The sequence below is a fragment of the Nestor notabilis genome, unplaced genomic scaffold, assembly GCF_000696875.1.
Source record: "Nestor notabilis isolate BGI_N333 unplaced genomic scaffold, ASM69687v1 scaffold24588, whole genome shotgun sequence".
Taxonomy (NCBI): domain Eukaryota; kingdom Metazoa; phylum Chordata; class Aves; order Psittaciformes; family Psittacidae; genus Nestor; species Nestor notabilis.
Window position 1 is genome coordinate 16,324 of NW_009942117.1, and position 12,859 is coordinate 29,182.

The following is a 12,859-nucleotide window of genomic DNA, read 5'->3' on the forward strand; positions in this document are numbered from 1 at the left end:
ATATTTTGATATACTGCCATTAATTTCTATAGGGCAAACAACAAGCAGTCTAGCAGATATAAAAATTTTCCTTAGGGAGGTTTGATGGTATTTACAAATCTGCCATTCTAAATTTGTCAAGGGCTAACAAAATCTGTGGAATTATATGGGAAATTTCTCCTTTGTATTTTCTAGATACATTTATGAGGATCAATAAGCATTCATTGCCTTTCCTTACAACAAAACTGAATAAAGGAACACAATTTCTCGAAGTACGCATGTGCACATGTTCATTAGCTGCTTCATTTTCAGTCCAACTTGCACTAGAAAGCTCGTCCACTTCAGAATGCCTAACTCCCTACCATGCTATTCTGGAACCATACTTTATGCAGACTCTTTGTTCATAGAAACAGATTACATTTCTGCCAAAAGTCAGTTATATAATGTACTTATCAGAACATATGCAAGTTCTCCTCTCCATACTGCTCAAACACTTCTGGAGGAGAAATATTTCAAGTTCCCAGACTTTTCACTCTACCTGCTTCAGTCAACTTTAAAGACAGAGAAGAAGCTAGTTTAAACGGCCACCTCTTTAAGGCTCTCCATATTGCCAATTCCTCTGGAAATTTTAACCGTATAATTGCATGGGGTTTGATCTTCGGAGAGTGTGTGGGAAGAAGGTAATATCACCATCTGCTCTCCTCAGCCTTTTAAGTTTGTATTAGATTATTATTCAGTTCCTGCACTTGTCCACTTGTCTCCCAAATAAACACTTTCAGTTTAGTTTTAGTGTCTTTGCCTTTCCAATAATTCATGCCTTATTGCATATATACACCTTCAGCATAAATGAGTGTCAATGAAGAACTTGCATACACTGAAATGTATGCATGACTTCAAAGCAGAAAAGTCACCAGTACTTAAAACTTAAAGGTAAGCTCTACAAAAAATGAACAAAAAAATTAATCAAAAGGAAATTCATCATTTCTCCACAGAAACTGTTAAAGGGTATAGTTATTTAATATCTTACTGTTGCAGAAAAAACCCTCAGAAGATGGAGGTCATGGTGCTCATCTGTACCTATCACATAATCGTCACATCTTCCAGAGTCACTGAACTCCTGGTAACTCACAGGTGCATTTCTGGGTATTTTTCCACACAGGATTCCAGAGCACAGATTTATTGTAACTTACTATGCTGCAGATAAGTTTTTTTCATATCATAATAAGATATAGTGAAAATTTTCATATACTCTTAATTCATTAAACTGTAGTACAGAAGAAGATATTTATATTAATATACCTTCAGCTCTTGAGAATCTCCATTAAATTTAGTATACTTTTTTTTAAACAGGTAGCATTGTAGTACCACATGTTATATAAACTCTTGCATTTAATTTAATACTGTAGCTTACTATAGCATTTAGCACTCTACTATAAATGTTGCACCATATGTAAACAAATTAATGTACACTCAAAGTTCATTTTAAGGATTGTTCACCGCCACATTCTACAACCTTGCAGTACAAACCTATGGGGGTAATTAGCACACCATATTCATTAACATTTCTCCTGTGCGGGTTATGATGTATCTAATGTTCTCTTACAAGAAAGAGTAATTATAGTCAGTGAAGGTATAGCATGAGTAGGCTATAAATTATGGAAATATACTTAGAACATCAAATTAAGGGCAATTAATTTTTACAGTTATTTATGATTTTCTGTAAATGAACGATATGGGAACACAGCAAAAATATGAATAATTGTCATTTGAACTTATTTTGTCAGTCATATTTTTGAATATACACATCTGCACTAAAACATGCATTTTATTCAGTAATTCAAAATATTGGCTTTTCTTCATATGCTGTTCTCTTTTCACATTCTTTGCAACATGCAAGCAATTTTAATGCATTATCATTACATTAATACCTAAACAGAATAGCCATCATATGGATGACCATTTTACCTATTCATTATTGCATGATGCCTCTCCAGATGCAGCACAAAACAGTACTAGATTTTTTTTATTTTTTTTCCTCTCTCAAATGCCACAGTGGTACTTAGAAGAAGGAGCAAATGAGACCCTGTGCTCATGAAGGCCCTAAAGATCACCAGGTATCTGCCAATACAAATTAGTTCTTTTTATTATCCAAGTTTAATACTGTTGGGAGCAACTTTCTTTTCCAAGCTATGTATACTAACCTAATCAATGCAAAATGCAGCTATTATATCTCCTATTAGAATATGTTTCTGAAATCCAAACCAGACAAAAATGTTTATATGTATTCTTCACAAATGGTTATTCTAATATGATCCACAATTATTCTAATCATAAGCATATTCTAAAAATATTTACTAAAATACCTTCTCAGAGTTGCAACACTTATTTTGTAGGCTTTATTTGAAATACTGCAGAAAAAAAATTGAAAGAAAAGTAGAAATTTATGAAAGGAGAAAAAAAAACATTTAAAGAAATTTAAAAGTTTAAAAGTAAACCATGTGGTGTGGTTTTTAATTGCATCTCAAGGAATAACAGAAAGTTATGAGTTTTGGGTTTTTTTCTAATTTTCAGTCTTCTGTATTTCCATTCTTCTTTCCTCTACATTCCTACTCCAAAGACCTGGGGCCATAACACGTTTCTGTTCCTTGACTTCTTTATCCTATTTTTCCTTTGAGTTGCATCTCAACAGTTTCTCAGAATTCAGAAGTTGATGCACAGCCATTCTTCCGTCTAGACACACTCTCCAGATATGCTTTGACTAGATTCTTACATGCTTCCTAAGTAAACTGTGATTCTAAGCCCATATTTCTAAAACTTTGTAAAACTGGAAATCTGAAAAAGAGATAACTTCCAGGTTTTTCTCCTATGATATCTCTCTGCGTTTTGTCTGATCTTCTTGTCATTCTGCTCCCACTATTTGTCTCCTCCTGATTTTTATATTTCAGCATTTTCTCACACCCTGGAACAATATTTTCATTCAATTCACCTAGTATTCTTGGATTTTTTATTTCATCTTGCTCCCAAAACAAATCCTTTAACAAAACATGTTCATCTCTGTGTAGTTTATTTTGATAAGCTGTGTAAGCTATTACTAAAAATTGATTGAGGACCTGAAGATGAGATCACATCATTTGGTTTCAAAACCAAGGATTTCACAAAGTACAAAATAAAACCCACCTACTAAAAAAATCTTTATTGCTTTGAACACATTTTTATAGCTATTTCATAAACAAGTGATTCAGAGCCAAAAAAAACAGGTGGGTTTGCAATTTACTTTGGAGGAATATAGGGGAAAAAAAGAGTGATGCATCAAAACCAGAAACATGCTGTAAATATTTTTGCTCAGCCTTCCAATAGTAAATGTCTTTTAACTTTCTTCTAGCAGCTTAATTTGTAGTAATATATAATTTAATAGAGTAATTTAAAAACATATTTCTAAATGGATACCTCATGGACAGCTCAGGAGTGTAAAAACTACAACTACAGATACTGATTGGGTCAAAAACTTTCCAGGTATTATATGCACAGAAAAATACTACTTTAGAAAAGTCAGAATTTGCTACTCAAACAAAAATTAAAAGAACTTAAAATAAATGACCTAGATAATGCTGAAAAAAATCATCATATACTAATTACTCTTCCGCTTCATGAAGCAAAATCACTAGTTGATGTGATTCATAACTTGAAAACAAAACTATCAACAAGGCATAAAACATAATGCAAAAAACATTTTGAAGTGCAACAAGAGACTCCAAGCAATGCATGCAATTAAATACTGCTCTCGCATATTCACATGTTTGCAGGACATCATTTAATACAGTCTTGTCAATTTATCATACAGAATCATGGCAGGGCTCTTATACCTTTTTTTTTTTCTTCTCTCTCTTAATTATTTAGAATTATATTGAATTGTTTCTAGTGCTTAACTGAAGTTATAGATTTCAATCCTACCATAAAGAATATCAGCAACATCTTTCTTTAGGACAGGGATGCTGACTCAGGATCAGATTCAACTGACAAAAGAACTTCTCTTCCCCTTGAGAATGCTGGGGCTTCAAAAGGAGGCCACTTAAAATTGTCAAAATGACTGAGTTCTGTAGGCATTAGTAGCATATGCTGGTGGACTTACTCAAGTCAAATACAGTGTTACTCTACTCTGTACTGTGAACACTTGATTGGCAATAAGATGGAATCCTAATAATCATGTTCTGCCATTCCTCTCTGGTGTATGTGGCTGCTTACTATCTTCCTGCATGCTCCCAAGTTTTGTTAGAAATCTATTTATGTTTTTTATTTATGGTCTGTTGCCCAAGCAGATGACTCAGAAAATGCCACAGCTATGTGATTTTGTGTCTCATTGAAGCAAAAAAAATCCATTCTTACCTAAATTATGGCTATTTGAAAAAAAAGCCTGCACACATTCCAAGTACCCTTGGAAAGCTTTAGTATCTAAGTCAGTCAACCTAAATGCACATGGAGGAGCACTACTGAAAATGATTCAGATATCCCAGCCTTTGATGTTTAATATGTACAAAATTTGATGCTTTGTATGTGGAAACCAGACTTTTCAAATAATGCTATGAAGTGATTCCATGCTTTGTTTTCGGACTGCAGCTGTCTTATTTTCTCTGAAGCACAACAAACCTTTCTTTTGGCATTTTAGTTCATTATTTAGTCATTTCAACTGGAAGTTAATCAAAACAAGTGCTAGTTATGATTCATCATAAAAAGTCATTTAAACAAATCTGTGAAAATGGTATATTTGTCAAACTATCTGTAGAAGAACTCAGAAAATTACTTACAAGGGCAGAAGACTACAGCAATACTGACTTTTTGTCCAGGATCAAGAAATCCAGTCTGCAGACTAAATTTAAAAATATCACCTTCTGTATTTTTGCCTGCATCATCACAATTCATTTTCCATGTCAACTGCTGCCTTGAGATATTCTTCAGGTCAAGCTTCTGTAAATATTTGAAGAGAAAGGAAGACATGATGAAAGAGGGAAAGCAGCAAACACTATGATACTTTTAAATTGTTCTACCCTTTAATATTGTTCTACCCTAAGCATTCTTTTTGCAATCAGATCAGAGCAAAAGCAAGAAAGCACTAGAAAGCTATGAAGCCCAGTTTATTACAACTGTGAGGTGATGAGTATGCCTATTAGCTCAGACTAGATGCTTTCCAGTCACTCTCCAAATTCATAAAGAGCAATACTTTTTCTCCAGAATAAAAAAAAACCCACCTCATTTATGCAAGGTAGCTAGATGAAAGGGTCATGGTGGGAGTGCTTAGCCAAACAGAAATTAGGAGTTTTTCCTAATGAAGCACAGCAAGCACTAAACATATGGCTCGTGACTTCTAGATTTACAGGCAGATATGTGGAAAAAGCAAGAAGTTCAGAATAGTTTTTCAAAAACCATTATTTCAACTCAATTAGATGAGAGTGGAACAAAAAAATACTTCCTTTCCTTCACCTCGGAGTTACTCTTTCATCTCCTGACACATCCATAGCTAGGAAAAGACCTTGACTTTGTATTATCATTGCTTTCTGAAGATACTTGAAAAAGAGTTTCAAGTGTTTTCATCCTTGTCAACAATAATTTTCTATAATTTCTAAACAAAGACTTTGGGAATTAGAAAAAATAAACTATGTTCTAGTAAGTTTTGCATTCATACAGCCAGACTCTGTTTGTTCCAAACCAGTATGGCCCTGAACAATTATCCTGTTTAATGCCTGTTTCCCATTAAGCCCTAAATCATGATGAGGAATTTTCTGGTAGAGTTCCGGTAGGCACAAAGCTGTGCCATGCAACACATAGGGACAGCAATTTAACTGTATGGACCATCAGGGTACCCCAATTACATGACTGCACTGCCACTGCCTATATTTAAATCATGTATTTGAAACGTGACTGAATTTTGAGTTCCTAATCTGTATTCTTTTGTCTGTCATTTGTAAGTAGTTAAAAGCTATAGCCAAAAATAACTATAAAAATACCTGTGATTACATACCTGAGAACTCAGACTTTCCTCAGCAAAATTGAAATATAAGCCACTTGAATGTTGTGAAAATTTAAGTTCCCTCGTGGAGAACTCCAATGGTGACTTAAGTACTGTTGGAAAAAAATAATTTGTTTATATAGCATTATTTTGACAAATATTTCCTCAAAGTCCTTTCATAAAATCATTGTTTCTGCAGAAATATTTCTCTTCTTGTTTTAAAGCTGTATTTTCTTTCTGTTGTTCCCATGCTATATAAAAAATTACTGTGATTTTACTTTCTGTCCTATTACGATTCCTTAGTTACATTATCATTATTTAAATTTTACATCTACCAAACTTACAGCATCTCTTCTTCATATAAAGATGCTATAAACAGAGACCCACATGGTCTTTCTATTGCAGATGAATGCATTTGTGATGGTAATAATCAGAAAAAACTTGAAATATTTCGCAAAAAAATGGCATTTTTCTTAATTTTGTATAGCTGAAACAAAGAAACTGTCACAAAGGATGAAGTTTAAAGTGAAGATTTAGAAAAACAAAGGGATATTTTCCCATAGCCTCATTCTGTATCTTGATTGAACACTGGAAATGAACCTAGCAAGTATAAAGTATCCTTTTATTAAAATCTACAATTTTGTTTCTGACTTCATGAAGAAGGGTGTTGATCAATTCTCTTCTCCTAAAAAGCCCAAAGAAATTCCTAATCACATATCTCACATAAAGTAAACATTAATATTATCCATATTTCCTAAAGCACAGACATATAAACTAATATTGTTTCAAACTAGGAACCTAATCTGCTTCCACCAATATGCAATTATGTTATGTCCACTCATGAAGCCCTCACCTCTCATAGAAAGTGCCTGTGCAAGGAAAACGTGGCATGACTGAAAAAATAGGCAGGAAAGGAAATTATCTAGCCCATGAAAAAAAAAGTAAGAGCTCACACGGGGTCACTACATTGGTAATATGTCCTCTTCCTTTAAGTCTGGCAGAGGTAGGGCTTGTGCTTTTCCACCTGAGTTTTCTATTTTGCTTTGGGCTTTTTTACTCTTTCAGTGCTTTCTTACATACCAATAAGCAGTTTCCAAGGGAAACGTCTTACAAATATTTAAGAGACTTGCTTTCCTTCTCAGGTGCTGAAACAGTCTACAACCTTTTTTTTTTTTTAATTAAAAAAAAAAAAAAATCCATGATAAAAGACTCAGTTGACTGCTCTGAGATTATTGTGATTCTTTTCTCAGAAAAATCCCGACTGCAAATATCAGATATAATCTATTGATTTAAGTAGCAACTGCACTGTCCTGTGCAGTCTGAATCCCAGTCAACCACAAAAACTGTTACAGGGAAGAAAATAAAATACTTAGTGGAAAATGAATGTGTCATAAAGCACTAAAGAATTAGGCCTATTTGTCAAATCAAAACTTAGAACTTGTAAGATGAATCTTAGCCCACGTTTAGTTTTTAAAGTGATAATCTGAAATGATGAATCAGTAACAGATATAAATTTTAAGTTATCAGAATGCAGTAAAATAATCAAGTTCTTTTTAACAGTACAAAAAATTTGGCTAGTTACCTACATCTATATGATCATGTGACATACTGAGTGGTCAAGATATTTCTTCAGACTTCTCTCCCTCTTCCCAATCCACCAAAATTCCCAGTAAGAACGCAATTCAAATACTTACATTTAAATAGAAGTCACACCTTTTTTTTCCAACTATTTCACAGAATTAAAAATATTATATAATCACTTTAATACTATGATTACTTGTTGTTGGCCTACAAGTAATAGTAATGGTACTTCAAAGAAATTCTGTGTGGCAGAAGCACAAATTTGTGATAAAATTTAGATAGGCTTATCATTTATTAGCAAGACCTACTGATTGCATTGATTCATTATTCCATAAACAAAGGGAAAAGGAAATAAAGATTTTCTTCTTCTTCAAGTTACATAAATTACTTCTGTACTAGCAGTTTGTCACTTTGATTCATGATCTTTTCAGAAACACGCTTTCTAATAGTCTCATATATATAGGTACAGTTATCTTTATTCTACATGTTCTTTAACTAAAGATACTTAGAAGTGTGTCGTGGTTTAAGCCCAGCCGGCAACTTGGAACCACGCAGTCGCTCGATCACTCCCCCACCTTTTCCCTCCTCCCCCCGCTCCCGGAGGGATGGGGAGGAGAATCGGAGGGATGCACCTCCCCTCTCCAGTAACTAAGGTATAATACAAACCACTACTGCTACCAATAATAATGACAAGAGGAATAACAAGGGAAAAGGACACAACCGCTCACCACCCGCCGACTGATACCCAGCCTGACCCGAGCAGCGATCTGGGCCTTCCGGGTAACTCCCCCCAGTTTCTATACTGGGCATGACGTGCTGTGGTATGGAATACCCCTTTGGCCAGTTTGGGTCAGGTGTCCTGTCTCTGCTTCCTCCCGGCTTCTCCTCCTGCCTGGCAGAGCATGAGACTGAGAGAAGTCCTTGGTCAGAGTAAACATTACTTAGGAACAACTAAAAACATCGGTGCTATCAGCGTTGTTCCCAGGCTGAAAGTCAAAAACACAGCACCACACCAGCTACTAAGACGGAGAAAAAAATGACTGCTGTAGCTGAACCCAGCACAAAGTGCTTAGTATTAATTTACTTCCATCACAGAATCTAAAGAAGGTCTCTCAGATTTCTCTGATATTTTAAAAGATCTCAAAAGAAAGACTTAATTTAAACCCTACAGAGAAGGACAAAGAAAAAAGTAAGCCATAGATAAAATATAATAAATTGGACTTGCTTTTACCCTACATTAATTGGCCAAGCCTGCTTCAGTGCTCCCAAGATGTTTAAACAGGAAGACACTCTGCACTGAAGTCAAATCAACAGGGACTACACATTAAAAACTGGGATGAGGAAAGCTAGTGGATTCAAGCATTCGCAATGCATAGGTCTATGACTAAGGATCAGGCAGGAGACCAAAGAGAACAAAAGATTATTTCCAGGAGAAGCAGAGAAGTGTCATTTAAAATATCTATTTCTTGCTGCAGGCAAATGGCCTGTAACTTTGGCCATTAAAAAGCTGACAGGCCAGAAGAAGGGTGTAGTTCTGCACACAAAAGCAAACGAACTACCCTACCACATGCTCTCTCAAATTGGATCAGTGCCAGTCAGAGGCATTTTCAAGGAATTTTAAATACAGCTAGAGCTCCTAGTTTTGACAGGGTAAAGAAAAAAAGGAGTATGAATTACACACTACTTTTCCACACTTTTCAGATGAACTGCTGTAAATACTAGGGTCTGCATGATTGAGGCCTAGAAATAATAATGAATAATAGAAACAAAAATTGAGGTTTGGTAAACTAATTTTTATTGCCCATTAGGCAAATGGCTCTATTAAAAAATATATATTTTTTCCCGGTACATCATAATTATGTAAAGAAAGTTCAGGTTTACACATTTAAAAATACGAATAAAAATTTGAAAATTTTGCAAGTTTCCAGAAAATTTACAAATTATGCAATCATCAATAAATTTTTCTTTAACTAGTAATCCTCTGCAATCAGACTACAAGCAAAAACCACTACAAATGTAAGTATCCACCATGAGCATAAGTCCCTAGTTTACCTACCAACTGCTTTAACTCTGCAGAGTGGAACAGCCACAGTCACCATCTGTGGTGAAGGACCAAGAACTTTCTTCATAGATCTCACAGAAGTTACAGATCCACGGGTTGTCTGTGCCAATGGGAACTCAGCCAGAGGAGTATTAACTGGAAGAGTGAAGTCATATGCTGCCACCTAAAGGACAAAAACATCGTGGTCACTTTCCCAAAGAAATTGCAGGTACTTCTTGAACCGTCTGAGTGGTATTACCATTTCAGAAGAATTACTGAAATTAATTTAGGAGCTGATCTTGATATTAATAAGATGATAGTTTATCAGCCGCCAGTATCAGCCCTTTAAGTAAGTAGTGGCCTGCCATTTTTTCCCCCACTGAGGAAAAACTCTATGCCCACAAGTATCAGGTTATCAGCACAGCTACAGACAAGGCTTCTGGTAAATCACTGTATTGTGCTCCTCTCCAACCACTCTCCTGAGTGAATAAAGATGGGAATAGTGGTTTAAAATGAATAAGCATGAGCAAAGAGCGGAAAACCAAAGCTACGTAAGTTAAGAAAGCCTTTCTCAAAAGCTGATACAGTATACCCAGCATAAACAAAATGGGCTCCAAAATCATGGTGAAATGTGAATTAAAAATTTATATACTTCATGGGGGGGGGGAATAGTCACAAAAAAAAAAATCTACTTAAAACCTTTGTCACTGAGTAGCACAGAATTGCAGGAGTCCAAATTCCAGTGATTTTGATCCTAATTTTGTCTCTGCAATCATATCCCCAAAGAATTGGGGTTTCGAATTTAAAGGATAACATGTTTTATACAAATTCCTCTTTTTGACAGACTCTGCACATGAGAGGACAAATTGATTTCACAGTGCACTTTCAAGGAGACATTTCTTGCCTCTTGCTTTTTCTTTCCAAGGATCAACACACTAGAGCAGTATGTTCTCCAGACAAAAAAGGTATGGGTAGCCATTACAAAGGTGATGGAATTAAAACCAAAACTTCTTCACTAAAAGCACTGTTACAGTCCTTCAATTCTATTTTCACCTTGAAGGCCACTGAAATCTCCAGGAAGGATCCTGGCCTATAAAATCTGCATGCTGCTAAAATCTGTAGTAAAACCAGTTATATAAAGAAGTTATGAATCATTTAAAAGCTTTCCAAAACTGCAGAAAATAGTGTATCATGCTTCACTTTCACATATGTGGCAGTGAGTAAAATGACAGGAAAGAAAAATACAATTTTGTCCTAAGCTAGTACATGAGGCACATATCCATCTCTAACAGAATCATCACAGGGCTTAGATAACGAGAAGCAAGTACACAGCACTTACACTGTTTGGAGTCCCAGCAGGGTTTGTAACACACCTGCAGTTAGGAGCTCCTGGTAAGTGAGATTTGCGCTGAGCCCTGTGGAATAGTTTGTATTTGTGCTTCGCAGGAGAAAAGTATGGGATAAGGCAAAGTTTTTCTAGCAAGATCTCCACAGCCCCTTGATTTAGATACTTCAAATCTGATAGTGATTAGATTAAATAACATAGAATTTGCAAAATTAACATAGTGAATGTCATTAAAGATTTTTAGTAACTAATGCTCAAGGTGTGTCATAAAGAAAGATTGAGTAAAAATCTCCTGATTCTATTTAGATACCCATCTATTTTTAGTATCTCAAGTCACCCACATAAAATACTTCATCAAGTTACATCTTCAAAATATGCTCTTGTGGAATAAAACCACATAATTTAAAATTAGACTGAAAAGGATCTTTTCTTCATTACGTGAGAAGTTCCTTACACTTCAAAGTATGTGTGAAATACATAACTTCACATTACTGACAGTGGCTTTTTACAGTTTCGGAGAAACAACTATCTCCTCCTACAGTAGAAAGTAGTAAGCATTGCATTTAAAGACTGAAATCCACCCCCCCCCCCAAAAAAAATTTAAAAAAATCTGATAGAGAAAAGCTGAATACATGTTTATTTTGTAACCCTGATGGTTATTAAAATACATATGTAAACGAGAACTTACATATGTAAAGTGAACCAATACTAGAGAGAGATTACAAGACTCGTTAGATCAAACATCTCATGCAACGGTCACAACACAGACACAACTTGGCTGTATGAAAACTTTGCTATATTGGGTATAGTGTACCCAGCACATATCTTCAGAAGTGTAATATGCAAAATGCTGAATAAATAACCAGCTTATCTCCCACGAATTATGAATGACTGTAAGGAGAACAGAGAGATGACTGCACATCTCAATGCACAACTCAGGTTCTAAGAACTGCCCCAGCCTTGGCAACAACCTATAGCCAGCAGGTACTTCCCCATATGGGCACTTTTAACGGTTGAAACAACAGTAACTACAGTAAAAACTACTACAAGAACTACAAGAGCTTACTGTAGCCAAGAACTGTGGTAAAAAAAAACAGTGAGCTAGGAAATACTTTCCATCCCTAGCATGTATGATATATATAACAATATAATGACACCAATTTTTTTTACATTTGGTAATGGGCATTTGAACAGGTTGCCCAGAGAAGTTGTGGCTACCCCATCCCTGACAGTGTTCAAGACCAGCTTGGGACGGGGCTTTGAGCAACCTGGTCTGCTGGAAGGTAACCCTGCCCGTGGCAGGGGGTTGGAGCAGGATGATCTTTAAGGTCCTTTCCACTCTGATTCTTTGATTCAAATGCTTAATCTATAATAGATATTATTACACCATTTGATATGCAAATGAGTACAGTTTAGCACTGCAATTGTTCTTCATCAATGCTCTTATTTTTAATACATTTAGGTCAGACAACTAAAGGTAGAATCCCTTTATCCCTCTCCCAAAGCAACTATTCAAAATTCATTTTCTATCCCCAACACCAGGAAAATTCGTTTTAGTCTTACTATGCAACAACAGTTTTATTTGCTAAGAACTGGCAAACAAAACCAAGTATGTGCAAGATACTTAATTCACTACATGTAGGACATGATGTTCACTGAAAACCTACATTTGCTTTGGAGTACAATGATGCAAATTCAGAGCCGACATAACTTTTAGAAATGCATTTATAACTGAGACAAACATCATAGAACTTTTGTTTCATTCATCTTTGCCTCATTAACTGTACATTAACCTGTATCACAAATGAAAAATTATTTTAAAATTCTATATACTGAGAAATCATATTGTGATTCCCACACTTACACACACATTAGTGAAACAGAATTAAAACTTTTTTCTTTTGACTTAACT

The 12,859-nt window shown here is 35.2% G+C and overlaps 1 protein-coding gene across 1 annotated transcript in view; it reads right to left on the reverse strand.

Annotated features, from left to right (window-relative positions):
• Positions 1-12,859, reverse strand: part of LOC104410922 (chromosome unknown open reading frame, human CXorf22) — a gene marked incomplete at its 3' end in the record, with an annotated part of 59,443 nt that overhangs the window by 13,590 nt on the left and 32,994 nt on the right. Inside the window, exon 22 of the mRNA XM_010021222.1 lies at positions 9,618-9,786. Within this exon, the coding sequence (XP_010019524.1) occupies positions 9,618-9,786 (169 nt within the window). The remainder of the gene's footprint in view (positions 1-9,617; positions 9,787-12,859) is intronic.